General features: G+C 49.3%; 1 protein-coding gene and 1 long non-coding RNA gene across 10 annotated transcripts in view; one reads left to right on the top strand and one right to left on the bottom strand.

Annotated features, from left to right (window-relative positions):
• The window catches only part of CLEC16A (C-type lectin domain containing 16A), a 203,171-nt gene that overhangs the window by 66,070 nt on the left and 121,625 nt on the right, over positions 1 to 15,476 (top strand). For all 9 annotated transcript variants that reach the window (XR_009349328.1, XR_009349329.1, XM_059155105.1 and 6 more), the window contains 2 exons: positions 4,327 to 4,459; positions 8,483 to 8,583. Coding sequence is in view for 7 of the 9 variants with exons in the window: in XM_059155105.1 (XP_059011088.1) it covers positions 4,327 to 4,459; positions 8,483 to 8,583 (234 nt within the window). In the remaining 2 variants the exon portion in view is untranslated. The remainder of the gene's footprint in view (positions 1 to 4,326; positions 4,460 to 8,482; positions 8,584 to 15,476) is intronic.
• LOC131819783 (uncharacterized) lies at positions 1,299 to 5,090 on the bottom strand. Its single transcript, XR_009349330.1, has 3 exons — positions 4,936 to 5,090; positions 2,683 to 2,794; positions 1,299 to 1,702 (listed from the first exon to the last, which is right to left on the bottom strand). It is a non-coding gene; the product is annotated as an uncharacterized LOC131819783 (long non-coding RNA).

Genomic DNA, 15,476 nt, shown 5'->3' with positions numbered 1-15,476 from the left:
GGCTCACTGATCTGCTTTCCTTGGTGGTAGCAGCGTGGTGTGTGTGTGTACCCTGGGCGGGGAGCAAGTCTGCACCGAGACAGTCGCATATCCATAGGAGGAGTGGGAGCAGGGGCTCAGAAGGCTCTGCAGGACCATGCCCCACGTTCTGGTCTGGCATAAAAAGAAGGTTCACTTTGACCCTGAGTCACCAGGAAACGAAAGGTCAAAGCTTCTTTGGCACCCTCTTTTAAAGATGATTGTGGAGTCCGTTTTAGAATAGTGAGAATCTGGAGAGACCGTCTCCCCCAAAACTTATTACATCCCCCATGCCCACATGGCATTTTACATACAGCTTCAGGGAGTTGACAGATGCTAGAAAAGAATCACTACTTTTAAGAGTTGTTTGGATAAAATTGTTAAAAAGAGGGAGGCAGGGGAAACCTGTGTTGGCACTGGAAGGACTGTTGTACATTCATCTAGAGAATTCATCCCTGTGGAACTGCTCGCTCCCTGACTGTGCTGGCCAGATGAGGATACAGGGGGTGGGATACGGCTGTAGGAACCAAGGGGACAGAACTGAGGTTCAGAAACCTCACTGTGGATGGAGAGACCCTTATGGGACTGGTCCTGCATGAGGATGGGACCTGGGAGTGGGAGGGCAGTGACCCTGGCTTTTTGGGGGTACTTTTCTAACTATGCTAATTGTCACTCTGCTTTTGGGCTTCTGTTTCCTCATACACAGTCTCCAGGACTGAACCGGTGGTTTTTAGCAGTTTTGTGTGAAGCCCCAGAATTCTAGAAAGGAGCTTCAGGGGCTTCTGTAGGGTGCAGGAGGAAACCCGCGGCTGGGGGTGTTTGGGAACCCACCCACCCTTTACCCGGAGCAGCTCTGCTCCTATCTGTGGTAGCGTGCTACGGGAAATTGTCATTCAAAATTAATAGGCCACTCCTTAACTAAGTTTGATGAGCACTAGACTGGATTATCTTTAACTGCCGTCTGCTCCAGAATTCTGAGTGTTCAGGGAGATTAAAAAATTAAAAAGGAATAATCACATCACCGCAGCTGCATTCTCTAGGCTGAGGCACTAGGGCTTGGCCCTGGGACCTTGGGGAGTCCTTGAAGCTGAGTTCCTGCCTTGTCAGCCAGGCTGGGAGGGAGGGGAGCCTGCAGCTGGGCAGGAGGTGTGTCAGAGGTCCCAGGGTGGAAGCCAGAGACTGGCACCATCGTCCTGCTTGGTAGCCTTCAGATGTTTTCAGTGGCACGCTCTGTCGGTAAACACAAACAATCAAATAAATGTCATTTACGCAGGCATCTCCCCAATATAGATGCATTTATTGTAAATTACACATATTTGTATTGCTGTACCAAGGTCAGATACATCGCAAAACAAAACAGATGGTTAAAAGATTAGGATAATTAAAAATAAGAGAGGTGCTGCCCTGTGAATCATCTCCTCTCCCCGCAGAGAGGTCCCAGTCGTGGGGAGGCAGCTGGAGGAGGTTGGTAGGGGTAAAGGTGCAGGCGCAGGAAGGAACAATCATTCTCAGACAGCGTCTGCACCCCGCTGCCGCGGCCATGCTGTGCAGACTGCTGTTGACTCAGTAGCTCCCTGTGAATTGACTCACTCGGTTTTTTTCCCCTTAAATTTCACCTTCTCCTAAGCAGTGAGGTCTGCAGAAGAACAGGTTTTCCATGCAGTCTGACTCTTTTTAAGGCACACTGGAATAAACACAGAACAACACACACAGAACCTTTGTCCCCATTGCCCTTGAAAATCCTGGGTCAGCCCCCACCTGTGGGATGGCCCCGTGGGAGGCTCCCCTCCACCCTGGGAGGAAGGGGCTGGTGGTCTGGGCCCATGTGGATGGGTGGGGGGTGTGCTCCTCCGTGCTGGAGGACAGGTGCAGGCACACAGCCCTACCTTGCAGAGCTCCCCAGGGTGGTGGGCATGCGTTGCCTTAGGGTGGATGGGGTGGAGCCCTGGGCTACCCACTACGTGTCATAGCAGCCGTGTATCACGGCTGGCCCTGTCTGATGCTGGAGCTTCCCGTGCTGGGCTCGCCCAGCCATCTGTCTGTCCATCCCGGTGGTAAGCACTTGCTGCATATGGGGTGCTGGACTCAGCACTGGAGTTCCAGTGGTGAGCAGAACAGAGAAGGCGGCTCCTCTTAAGAAACCCCCATTCGAGTGGGGGAAGGCAGGCAGCAAATAAGCAAGCCATAAATAGAAAATAGGAAATCCTGGCAGTTATAAATGCTATAAAGTAAAATTGATATAAGAGGGGGAAGGGACAGGTGCGCTTGGGTGGCTCAGTGGGTTAAGCCTCTGCCTTCAGCTCAGGTCATCCCCAGGGTCTTGGGATGGAGCCCTGCATCAGGCTCTCTGCTCAGCAGGGAGCCTGTTTCCCCCCACCCCACCCCCTGCCTGCTTCTCTGCCTACTTGTGATCTCAGTCTGTCAAATAAATAAAATCTTTAAAAAAAAAAAAAAAAGAGGGGGAAGGGAAAGATTCAGCCAGAAGAATTTCCAATAATTTATGTAGCTACTCCCTCCAGGAGGCAGAGTATAACTCCCTGCTCCTTAAGGGGTGCTGTGCTTAATGACTTGCTCCCACAGAGTGTGCCGGGAGAGAGGGGGGAAAGTCACTTTCCAGTGGAGAAATCTGGCTGGCATTCGCTTGGCCCAGTGGCACAGACTTACCATTGGCGGTGATCGGGCTGTGTCACCGGCCCGCATACTTGCTACATCGGGCCGCGAAGAGCACTTCCCGGTGTGGGCTTCCTCCCAGAAACCTCTACCCCAGTCTGTTGATCTGAAAACATCAGACAGACTCAGATAGAAGAACATTCTGCAGACTACCCGACCAGTTCTCTTGGCTCGACCCCTAAGGTCACCAGAAGCAGGGGAGTCAAAACCTGTCCCAGCCAAGAGGAGCTTAAAGGGGACATGACAACTAGATGTAACATGGTCCCTGGGTTGGGATCCTGGAACAGAACATGGACAGTGGGGAAAAACTAAGGAACTATAAATAAAATCTGCATTTTTAATCAAAATTTAAGGAGGTAAACACCGGTGCAGAGGGAGTCTGAGAGGACATCTCTGGGGTAGTGGCATTTGAGGCTTGAAGGGTGTCCTTGAGTCAGGCCAGGGTCGGAGAGACCCAGGGTGAAAGCATTCCGGGCAGAGGAAGCAGCTGTGTAAAGATCCTGGGGGCAGAAATAAGCTTGGGCCCATCAGAGAGCACGGAGGAAGCTCAGCACAGGTGGAGAGGGGTGTTGGGGAGAAGGCCAGGCAGGGAGGTCAGAGGTGGAGAGGGACCGGGTTCCACAACAGGCCGCCTCGACACCGTGGAGGGCATGTGGATTTCATCCTCCGTGCGATGGGAAGGCAGTGGGGAATTCTGAACAGAAGGGCGGCATGGGCTCATTTCTACTTAAAATCACTCGGGTCTGTGTGCAGAGCGAAACTAGAAGGTAAGGGGAGGCAGAGCCAGCTGGGAGGCCTTTACCGGAGTCCAGGGAAGAGCATAGATGGCAGGGGTCCACCAGAGAGTCCTGGGCGTCGTCGCATCCCTCCAGATACAAGTGCAGCTTTGCACGTCAGCATCCTTTTCCCTACGTCTGTCTCCTGAAGATGAGGGCAATGACCTGAACTCCGGGTTCCGAGAACTAGCTAATTGAAGGTCTGCACCTGCACGTCAAAGAACTCTGACAGGGACCCCTTAGAGCCAGGAGCGAACCATCTCTCATTCACCTGTGTTGGTTCATACCTTACCTCCTGAAAACTAAAAACGTACACCAGTCTTATGTCGGTTGCTCCACGTGGCCCTTATTTAATTGGGAGAAATACAGTGAGCTCCCTGACCTCCCTCTGCCTTCTGGAGGTTGTCAGCCAAAAAGGAAAACAAAAGGCTTCAGCCATGTCAAAGCCTTCGCTAGAGTGTAAACAGTTTCAGAATCTTCTCCGTGAACTTGGTTATGCTTTCTTAACCGCATATTATTTTTTGTCTCCACTCCTTTGGGAAGGAAGTGTGATGTCAATAAGTACAATAAGTGCCTTAAGAAAACATATTTGAAATAAAATAAATTACTGCAATTTGCACTTTTTTATTAAAATCAGGGCCCCGTTTCTTGGCACTGGCAAGACAAAAGGAAGAGAGGTTCTGGCCTCTGTCTGATTTCTCCCCAGCTTGTTGCTGATGCCCGGTCCCTGCTGGCCAGTGCTTGCTGGACACGCTAGGAGCGGTCCACTCGGGCTCGGGCTCTGGCTCTGGGATGACTGTGTCTGTAAATCTAGGGCTGTGAGGCTGTCCGGGCTCATCCCCGTCTCTGTATTTGCTTCCAGAGATAGAGATGGTGATCATGGAACGTGGCAAGCTCCCGGAGCTGGCGGCCGGCACCTCCGTGCAGGAACAGAACACCACGGACGAGGAAAAGAGCGCTGCCGCCACGGGCTTGGAGAGCGCGCAGTGGAGCAGGTGCCACGGGCGGGCCCAGTCCTCCTGCACTCACGCTGGTGCCATGGGGAGCACGGGGTGGGGGGCAGCCCGGAGACCAGCCTGCCAGTCAGGGTGGGGGGTGCTGCTCTGTCGCTGGGATGAGGAGGTGGGCTGAGCGGTGCTGGGGGGTGTGGTGCCCACCAGGGGTAACCAGGGGCCTCTTCCCCCCACCCAGACGGCCTCTGCGGCCTCTTAGCAAACTTGTCCTGCTTCCTGCCTTTCCTTGCTTCTCCAGCCCCTCTCGAGAGGCCACAGGGACAGAGCTGGCACTCAACTCTGTCATGCTCACCCCCAGAAGGGCAAGACGGAGACGTGGTGCCACCTCCCCCAAGCCCTTCGGTGGTGGGCCCTGTCCTAAAGAGTGTGGGCCGCCTCGCAGCCTTGTACCGGCTGCCCCCGGCAGTGCTCTGCTGCTCCCAGGAAGGATCCCCTTGGGGCCTGTCTGATTCACTCACTGCCACATTCCCCCGCCGGCCGGAGCCCCTGCCTTCTTCTTGGCTTGGCTTAGCCTGCGCGATTTCGTGCTGCTGACCGCCTTCGGCTTTTTGCCCGAGTGTTCATTTCACTGATGGCCTGCTGCAGCTACACCCTCTTCAGCCTTCGAGATGCCACGTTTCCTGGAAACTGGCAGCACCAGCCCTTCTTCCAGACTGGGACTGGGTGGCAGGCTGCTTCCAAAGTGTGCAGGGAACTGCCAGGAGGATTTTTTTCATTTCAGAGTTATTTCCTTGCCAAGCGGCCCCACTGCAGAGACCCCTGTGGTAGCCTTATCCCACTGCAGTGTGAATACACACAGGGCAGCGGGGTTCCGCTGTGAGCCTACCAGCGTTCACTTCCTGAACCCTCAGGGCGGAGGGGCTGGAACACATACATGCCCCCTCCCATTTCTTAGTCGAGCTCCAAGAGTTGAAGCCCACCCGTCTTTGCCTCCACCGCTCTTTGCTTGGCAGCTGTTTTAGTTATCTAACACTCAGGACTAATTTCTATCAGATGCACAAGGGAGCCGCTTCTCGTTGGGTTTAAATTAAAAAACACCGGAGTGCGGTGTGGGCTATCTGTTGTTGGAACTTACAAAGACTCTTTTGATTTAGCTTGGCAGCAAAAAACACAACTCCTGACGCCCTGAAAAGTCAGGAAATCGTTCTAAACACAGAAAGGGAGGGTAAGACAACCTTCAGTTGCTTGGCACAGCATTAGCGAGGATATGAATAATTGGAAAAACCACCAATGACTAGTAGTGGGGGGTGTATCAGCAAATGGGGGGCGTCTGCTTACTAGAATAGGAGCTGCTACTTTTAAGTGAAAACTGTCAGGGGTGTTGGGTTTCTTAGGATCTAATAAATGAAAACAGAACACATATTTTACGTAGTGTGTAGTCATAGCTTTGTTAAAGGAAGAAGTATAACCATGTATTATTTAAAAAAGAAAAAAATGAACAGACAAAATGTTAGGTTTGAAGGTTGGGTTGAGACTTTTTTTTCCTGATTTTTTTTTTTTAGTAAAGAGAGAGGTTTTCTTAGAGTCTGTTGAAATTGTTTCTTTTTTTTTTTTTTTTTTAAGATTTTATTTATTTATTTGATAGAGAGAGATCACAACTAGGAAGAGAGAGAGAGAGAGGGAAGCAGGCTCCCTGCTAAGCAGGGAGCCCGATGTGGGACTTGATCCCAGGACTCTGAGATCATGACCTGAGCTGAAGGCAGTGGCTTAACCCACTGAGCCACCCAGGCGCCCTGAAATTATTTCTTAACTTTCAGTGACTTTAACTGACATCTTCCACCGCATGGCTTATAAGGGAAGCCGATCCTTTTGCCTTGAGCTGGGCCCACACACAAGCTTATGGCCCTGGGACCCTTGAACCAGGCCTCCCCTCAGCTCTGAGAGCAAATGCCGGCAGAGACTGGCCCAGGGCGAAAGCTGCCTTCTCCTCTGTGAAGGTGTTGAATTGTTGGTTGTCAGGAACAGTGCCACGGACTTCTCTCCTCCCAGTTCCAGGCCCCGAGTGGGAAGGACAGCACTCTGGAGAAAGGAGAGGGCAGTGTGTTCTCCTTGACATGAAGTGGATCTTGACATTGGTCCGCTTGAAGAAACAGCATAGTACAAAGTGTTCTCCTACTCCTTGTGTGTCGTGGGCTGTGTCTGCATTCACGGTTAAATATAGGCCTAAGAAACTGAAAAATGTCTAAAGCATTCCCGTCTTTAAAAAAGAATTATAAAAGCAACACACATGCAGAAAATATAAAAACATTTTGAAAAAAGCATAAAGAAGGGGAAAAGGTCTCCATGCTGCCAGTGTTCCAAGCAGCTGTCCCTCACATTCCAGTTACTTCCTGCCAGTCATTTCTCAGTGGGAATGGTACCCTCCTTGCCCCCAATACATACACCATACCGTGCCTGTCATGTGTCTTTTTTTTTTTTTTCCTGCCTCCTACCCAACCCCAGCCATCTTTTTCACTTTCCTGTACACTCAGTAAACGAAATGCCGACGGTTTCACACTACTTCGTCTCTTCGAAGATGTTGTGTCTGCTCAGCCCTCCGTCCGCTTCGGCATTTGGTAATCTGCATTGCTCTCGAATGAAAACACAATCCACATTCCGGGTGGCTGGTTACAAGAAAACGTTTTCTACTTCATCCTGCACTTGGGTTGGAAGTGGTATCGCCAGGCACTTAAAGAAACCCAGATCCCTACCTGGCAGAACTCTTCACGCATCCAAAAGGTGCCTGATCTGGGGCCCTGGAGGAAGAGCCCGGGGGCAAATGTCCCCTTTAAGGAAAGGCTCTTCCTTTAACTTCCCGGAGTCACGTGTTTATTTGCAACATTATGACAAGAACGTTTGCACTACTTTCTCTTTTGCATCTTTCATTTTAATATTCTGAGTCACTGGTATGTTCTTGAAATTCAGATTTTTTGAAAAGTATAAAGGGCGATGCAGTGAGTAGTCTCCCCCTTTCTTGGCCAAACCTCTTCACTCCCCCTCGACAGTGATGTTGATAGTGGCTTTGCGTCCTTCTGGGGGTTACGTGTGCCCTCGGTCATTCCTCAAGGTGCTCTGCTTTCTTGGCCTCAGCCTGGCCTCCAGAGCGGCAGCCGCAGGTGGTCACGGGCTCGGAGCCTCCTGCCAATGGGCCAGACCCGTGTATATTCTATTATCCTGGTGATGAAGAATCTTTTCCAGGCCAGGCCCTTCACCTGGAAAGGCAGCCTTTGGGGTGTGGGGTTTGTGATATCTGCAGCCACTCTCTCGATCTCTCCCACAAAGCATCAGAGGTGAACCCTCCCATCGATTCTTACCCGTCAGGGAAAGTCAGTCCAAGAAATTGCTGAACCAGGACCCGCCAAAGTGGGCTCCTGGAGAAGTGCCCTCGGAATGCTCGAAATAGAAATCTGGTCATAGTTCCCACGTGTCCTTCGTGCTGTGCCCCTGGCCCTGTGCCAGATGCCTTTCCTTCATCGTTTCGTGTTGAACCCCCACCGCTCCCCCGGAGTCCTTCCTGATGGGGAAATGGAGAGGTTTTAAGTAGCTAACCCAAGGGTTCACAGCTCAGAAGAGGCAGAATTGGAATCCAGGCTCCAGGTCCCCCATTCTGAGATTGTTCGGGCTTGTCGGTGCCTTGTCTGCTGTTAGCCTACTCTACTACGCTGCCTGGTTCTCTTCATCCTCTTGTTTCGGTTCGAGGTGATGATGTGGTCTGTCTGTTCTCTGGCATGGGAGTGCCCCAAGAGCAGGGACTTTGCATCATTTACCTCGCAGTGTCTGGAACAGCTGGGCCATGGTTGTTGAGTGATTAAGTGGCCCGTTCCTCAGTTTCCCCTGGAGTTAGCTTCCCACGGGCAGAGCCTGTCCTCCATACCCGGTGCTGGACAGAGCCCTTGATGGACTCACTGCAGGCTGGGGGCAGAGCTGTCAAAGGCAAAGGCGGCCAGCACTCTGCGGGTAGGTGGGAGAGGAGAGCTGTTCGCCGTGCGTGCCAAGAGGCTCATGCACGCCCCACATCTTTTCCAGACCCTTCCTAGATATGGTGTACCACGCCCTGGACAGCCCGGATGACGACTACCATGCCCTGTTTGTTCTCTGCCTCCTCTACGCCATGTCTCATAACAAAGGTAAGCCCCCTCGCCTTGCCTGCCTTTGTGACACCCCTCTATGGCTCTTGGAACCAAAAGAGGAAACCACTTTCCTTGAGGAATGTCCTTTCTGGTTTTGGCAAACTCCCACAAAACTTCTCTTTGGCCTTGTTAGAATTTCTCAGGTGCTTTAGTAGAGACCAAAGCCATAGGAATTGGTTACTCGGGCAGCATGGGTGGGGTGGGGTGGGAGGGAAGGTCCAAGTGACTGTCTAACCCAGTATGACTACATTCACGCTGTGGTTTTCTTTCGACCCCTGGCTTTTATGGCTGACTTACCTCCGACCTCTGTTCCTAACGTCAGAACTGAAATCAGTCAAATTGTAATCTTGGTTTTGCTATTTATAATAGCTGATATTCAAGTTCTGGGTCGAGGGCTAAAATAGACTCTGGGCAGATTGGGTGGAAGCGCAGGTTTCCTTTCTGGAGAAAGGTGTGGTTCTCTGGCTTCCCCCGTGGAGGCGGAGTGGTCAGGACCAGAGACCTACAGAGCTGACAGACCTGGTGAAGATTCATTCCCTCACTTCCTCACTGGGGACAGCCGCTGGTGTATGCCTCCACCCGGCTTGACACGGGCACGTTCTGAAACCCCCACATCAGAAGTTGTTCAGAGAAGAAATCGAGAACATTCTTCCTGGCCACTGTCCAGAGCTAGCCTTGGCATGGATGAGACCCTGCAGTGTTTTAGTAGGTTTTTCATAAGCTAATTGGGAGGTAGGTGGAGGTGGGTTTTATTAGACAGCCTATGTCCAGAGACACTTAAAAGACACTTAGCATAATAAATAGTTGTTCTTAAATCACTAATCCTGATAAATAAGTGGGCCAGTGGCTAAAGAATATACCGGAAAAAAGCCTCGCCTCCCATCCCTGCCCTCCACTCCACTCCACTCCATTCTTTAAGGTGGTTCATCTTAGTATTCTTTTGTGTGTCTTTTTAAAGATAATCCATGCAGGGGCTCCCAGTCGGTTAAGGTCCAACTCTTGGTTTTGGCTGAGGTCATGATCTTGGGGTCGTGAAATCGAGCCCCGAGTCAGGCTCCATGCTCAGGTCTGCTTGGGATTCTCCCTCTCTCCCTCAACCCACACCCGCCGCTCTGCTCTTGCCCCTCTCTCTCTAAAATAAACATATCAGTCTTTTTTTAAAAAAATATTTTATTTATTTATTTGACAGACAGAGATCACAAGTAGGCAGAGAGGCAGGCAGAGAGAGAGAGAGAGAGGAAAGCAGGCTCCCCGCTGAGCAGAGAGCCCGATGCGGGGCTCGATCTCAGGACCCTGAGATCATGACCTGAGCCAAAGGCAGAGGCTTTAACCCACTGAGCCACCCAGGAGCCCCAAATACATCAGTCTTAAAAACAAAGAAAGATATCCATGGAAACCCAAGTATGAGTATATATGATTTTATTTCTACAACTGTCCCTACTTAAACATGAATAGAGGTATCCCTTATTGTCTGTTCCTATCCTGTTTTTCTCACATCATCATGTATCTGTACATTATTTCTCATCCCCAGAGAACTGCCTTGTTCTTTTTTTTTTTTTTTTTTTTTTAAGATTTTACTTGAGAGAGCGCGAACAAGCAGGGGAAAGGGCAGAAGGAGAGACAGAGAGGGAGTCTCAAGCAGATGCTGCACTGAGCATGGAACCCAGCACGGGGCTCGATCTCATGACCCTGAGATCATGACCTGAGCCAAAATCAAGAGTCAGATGCTCAACTGACTGAGCCCCCCAGGAGCTCCTGCCTTGTTCTTTTTAATCCTTTGTCTGAGCATCATTTATTCTGCCATCATCCCCTTGTTGAATGACCCTGAAACTCTTTCTAGGCTTTTCCCACTGTGGTTAGGATCCTCCGTGATGGCTCTTCTCACGTTAAGTCATTGTGCTACATACAGCTCCGTAGTCCTGGCTTAAGACCTCTAAAAGGAGCCCAGTGGGCTCTGAATCCTGCTGATGTTGTCCTCCAGTCTCCTTCCCCGCCATGGCTTCTAGAATCCCCTCTAGCCCCTGGCCTGGTGCATGTCACACAGGAGGCCTCAGTTTCTGGGTGTGAACAAAACTAGATGAGACTGACCTGTGCCCAGCCAGGGATCGCCCACCACTCCCCTGGCCCCTGACTTCTGTCTCTCTGCTGGGTGCCTACTGGAGACTCCCACCCAGGTGTCTCAAGACCACCTCGAAACACTGTGCTCATCCCCCTTCAGTATACCCCGACCGCATCACATTTCCTGCCATTTCTGCTTCAGTTGAAATTGCCAGCCAAGGTTGAAACCGCCCTGACCTTTAGTTCCTTCCCTCCTTTGATCCCAGCATTTAGTCATCGGGTTTTGTCAGTTCTCCCTCTTCAGCTTGTCTGATCAGCAGAACTTAACTGAGTGCAACTGGGTACCCGGTCCTAAGCTAGATGCTGGAGGTGAGAACCGGAGGCATGAGAGCAGGAGAGATCCGGGCAGAGCAGTCCAGTGGCCGTTATCCCAGCCTCTCAGGGGGTCAAATGTGTGGCCATGTCATAATCTATCCTCCATAGCACTGCCTGGTGGTCCTCTGGAAGGCTGTGTTGACCATGTTCCTCCTCTGTTCAGAAGCCCTCCGTGCCTTCTTCTCTCCCTTAAGCCCTACCCTCCTCTGCCTATCTTGAGTGTCCAGATGGCACCCCCCGTGCCAACTTGGCTCTGGGTTCACATTCTTACCTAGGGACAGAACTCTTTCACAGAAACTTGGGGATGCTGTTGTGGTACTCCCTGAACTCTTTAAAGTTCTTCCGGTTAGAAGCAACAGAGAGTACTTCTCATTAACTTAAATAAAAGGGAAAGTTTACAGGAAGGCCCCTGGGGCAGCTCCCAGGATCTGACAAGTTGCTGAAAAGCTGAGGGAAGGGCAGGAACCAACCAGCTCCGGGGACTTCCCTCAAGGCAGATCACGATTTGGCCCCAGCGGACACCGGGCTAGGAGTCTGCCTCTGTTCAGGTTTCAAATTCTGGTTGTTCCAACTCAGTGGTGTGTCTGACTCCGGAACATGCATTTATGGCTGGGGGTCAAAGGTCACATAGCGCAGACTTGGCCTAAGGGGCCTCAGCCCTGTGTCCGGGACTATTCCCAAAGAGAGGAGCTTCCTTGGAATCCTGGCAGCCACCGCAGTCAGTGCCAACATGCCTACCTGGTCCGGGCTAGTCTTCTACCTTCTTGTATTCACTTGCGTTTCCTCCTGCCATTTTCCTTTCCCCAAGGTCACGACCTCTTGATCTTTTGCTTGCCTGTCAAGGGTCTGCTCAGAAGTCACCTTCTCCAGGAAGTGTTTTCTGATCCCTTCAGGTGATACTCACTTTGGGTTGGTACCATCTAATGTGGCGGGCACGTTTCATACCTTGCCAGATTTGATTTGCTTAGACTTTTGTTAATGTTTGAATTTATGTTCAAGAGTGGTACTGGTTTATGGACTTGTAATTCTCTAGTTCTATTTGCTTTCAGAGTTATGCTTGCCTTGTGGAATAAATTGTAAGGTATTTCCTACTCCTGGATGATAGGGAGTTTTTATACAGTCGGTATTATTTGTTACTTAAATATTTGGTAGAATTCACCAATGAATCCATCTGGGCCTAGAGTTTCCTCTGAGGGAAGGTTATTAACTACTCGGATGCTTTTTTTTTTTTTTTTTTTTTAAGATTTTATTTATTTGACAGACAGAGATCACAAATAGGCAGAGAGAGAGGAGGAAGCAGGCTCCCTGCTGTGCAGAGAGCTCGATGTGGGGCTCCATCCTAGGACCTTGGGATCATGACCTGAGCCGAAGGCAGAGGCTTAACTCACTGAGCCACCCAGGTGCCCCAATTACTCAGATTCTTAAATAGATATAAGGTTGATGAAGTTTTATCTATTTTTTAAAAGACTTTATTTATTTATTTGACAGGGATCACAAGTAGGCAGAGAGGCAGGCAGAGAGAGAGAAGGAAGCAGGCTCCCCACTGAGCAGACAGTCCAATGCGGGGCTTGATCTCAGGACCCTGGAATCATGACCTGAGCCGAAAGCGGATGCTTTAACCCACTGAGCCACCCACGCGCCCCTAACTTTTATCTATTTTTGTGTGAGGTTTGATAGCTTGTGTCTTTCAAGGAATTTGTCATCACATCTAAATTATCAAATTTATTGGCATAAGTTTGTTCATTATATTCCTTTATTATCATTTTAATGTGTGTAGGGTCTGTAGGGATGTCCCCATTCTATCTCATGGTATCGATTGTCTAGGTATTTGTTTGCTTTTTCAGTTTGGCTGGAGATTTAACAATTTCTTATTTTGCTCATACTCAAAGAATTATCTTTTGGTTTCATTGATTTTTGTCTATTTTTTTTTAGTTTTATATTTTATTTCTGTCCTTTATTGCATACTTTCAGCTGCTTATTTCAGATTTGATCCACTCTTCTTTTTGTAGTTATTAAAATGGAAGCTGAGATCATTGATTTTTTTAAGTAATTAGTTTATTTTTTTTTTTAATTAATGTGTAGTGACACTAACCTTTTTGTGTGTGTAGTTGTATGAACTTCAGCCCAGGTATGGGTTTGGTCAGAACCAGCATGATCAGGAGACATTATAGTAGTTCCATCAACCAAAGATTCCCTAGTGCTGGGGGTGCCTGGGTGGCTCAGGTGGTTAAGCATCCAGCTCTTGGTTGCAGCTCAGGGCCATGGGATGGAGCCCCGAGTTGGGCTCTGTGCTTCCAGTGGCATCTGCTTGGGTTTCTCCCTCTCCCTCTACCCCCACCGCCCTCACTTGCTTGCTTCATCTCTCAAATAAGTAAAGAAAATATTTTTTTTTTAAGAATTTATTTATTTGAGAGAGAGTGAGAGAAGGAGAGAGAGCACAAGCAGGGGGAGCAGGCTCCCTGCTGTACAGAGAGCCCGATGCGGGACTCGATCCCAGGACCCTGGGATCATGACCTGAGCCGAAGGCAGAGGCTTAACCCACTGAGCTACCCAGGCACCCCAGTAAAAGGAAATCTTAAAAAACAATTCCCTTGTGCTGTCATTCCTTTTCAGTCTGTCATATGGTCCTTCCCGTGCCACTCACTGATTTTTTTAAACTTTTCCTCTTTTGTGATAAGAGTTTGAGATTATACATCTAAGCGTTGCTTTTTGGTGCATGCAATACAATTTGATATATGTGGCTTTATTTTTATTCAGTTTAAAATATTTTATCATCTCCCTTTGATTTAGTCTTGTCTGTTGTATCGTCTATGCAATTTCTCTTATGTTTCTCTTATGTCTCTCTTATGTTTCTTTTAATTGATTTTTCTCCTGTTTGGCTTTTGGACTCTGTCCTGGGTCACGGTTAAGTTACTTGGAATCAGTTTGATCCTTTCGAGGCTTGCAAGCTTTGCTGGTGCTGGTCCAGAGCGGCCTTTGGTCTCAGGCTCACTTGGCCCCACTCCTGAGGCAGTCCCTTTCTGAGGATTCTACTTGATGGGCCATGGGTGGGTGGTCTTTCCATGCTGGCTGCTGGGAACAGGAACCCTTCTCAGCCTGTGTGAGCCTGGGATTGTTCCTGAAGGTCATTGCCTTCCCTCTCATGCATACACAGAGCAGGACTTAGCTAACGCCTCAAAGAACCCCTCTGTAGCTCTCTCTACAGCTCCCTTCTTTCCGGTCCTCCCCCTCTCCGGTCTTCCTCCTCTCAGTTATAGTCGCTCAGCCCATCTGACCTCCAAACTCTGCCTTCTCATCTCAGAGAGACAGTGGCCTTTGTTGATGGTTTCTCTCTCTGCCGAGACCTGGAGGCTCTTCCCGGCCTGTGAACTAAAGCGGTCCCTGCTCCCACTGCCCTCCGTTTCTTCTCTCAGTCAGCACCCCGCTGTGCTGCTTGCTGCCCTGCCCAGTGTGTCATGATCGTCACTGGATGTATTTTGCCTAGTTTTCTGTATTTGCCTAGTTTTCTAATTGCTTGACTCAGGAGGGTACATCCCATCCGTCTTGGCTGAGGCCCATGCTAACTGAAAAAGTTTTCTCGTGACTAATCAATATGCAATAAACTGTGCACATTGAAAAGTGTACACGTTGATCAGTTTTGGCATTTGTGTACACCGCTGAAACCACCACTACAATCAGGACAGAGTACATATCCATCACCCCAAACACTTCCTCCTGCCCCTTTGTCACCCCTCCTCCCTGTCTGCTCTCACCCCTCTTCCCAAACAACCCTGGGCTGCTCCCTGTCACTGTAGACTCATTTACTCTTTCTAGAATTTTACGTAAATAAAATTAGGTACTATGTACTCTTTTTTTTCTTTTTGTACGGCTTTTTCCAATGTTTGTAATTATCTTGAGATTCATGATGTCCTGTCAGTGGTTCATTTCTTCTTACTGTCGAAAGCAGTCCACCCTGTGAATGTACCACAATTTCGTTTATCCATTCATCTGTTAATGGGCATTTGGCTTATTTCCAGTTCTTAAGCATAGACTACTTGGAACACTTATGTACAAGTCTTTTATGGACATATATTTCCTTTTTTATTGGGTAAATACCAAGGAATAGGATGGCTGAATCATCTGATAACTGTCAATTTGTTTGTTTTCAAGAAAAACTCCAAGGGATTCGCGGGTGGTTTGGTCACTAGAGCCTCTGACTCTTGATCTCAGGTCTTGATCTCTGTGTTGGGAGTTTGAGTTCTGCATTGGGTGTGGAGCCTCCTTTATTTAAGAAAAAAAAAAGAAGAAGAAGGAAGGGAGGGAACTGCCAATTTTTTTTTCTGAAGTAGTTGTATAATTTATATCCCATCAGCAGTCTGTGAATGTTCTGGTGTCTTCACGTCTCTGCCAGTGCTTGTCTGGCCATCTTCTCAATGTTAGCCATTCTAACAGACATGTAGTAGTGTCCTACTGTGATT

The sequence above is a fragment of the Mustela lutreola genome, chromosome 17 (genome assembly GCF_030435805.1).
Source record: "Mustela lutreola isolate mMusLut2 chromosome 17, mMusLut2.pri, whole genome shotgun sequence".
In the NCBI taxonomy this organism is placed as follows: domain Eukaryota; kingdom Metazoa; phylum Chordata; class Mammalia; order Carnivora; family Mustelidae; genus Mustela; species Mustela lutreola.
The sequence above is the reverse complement of the archived record's forward strand: the minus strand, read 5'-3'. Positions and strand labels throughout refer to the sequence as shown.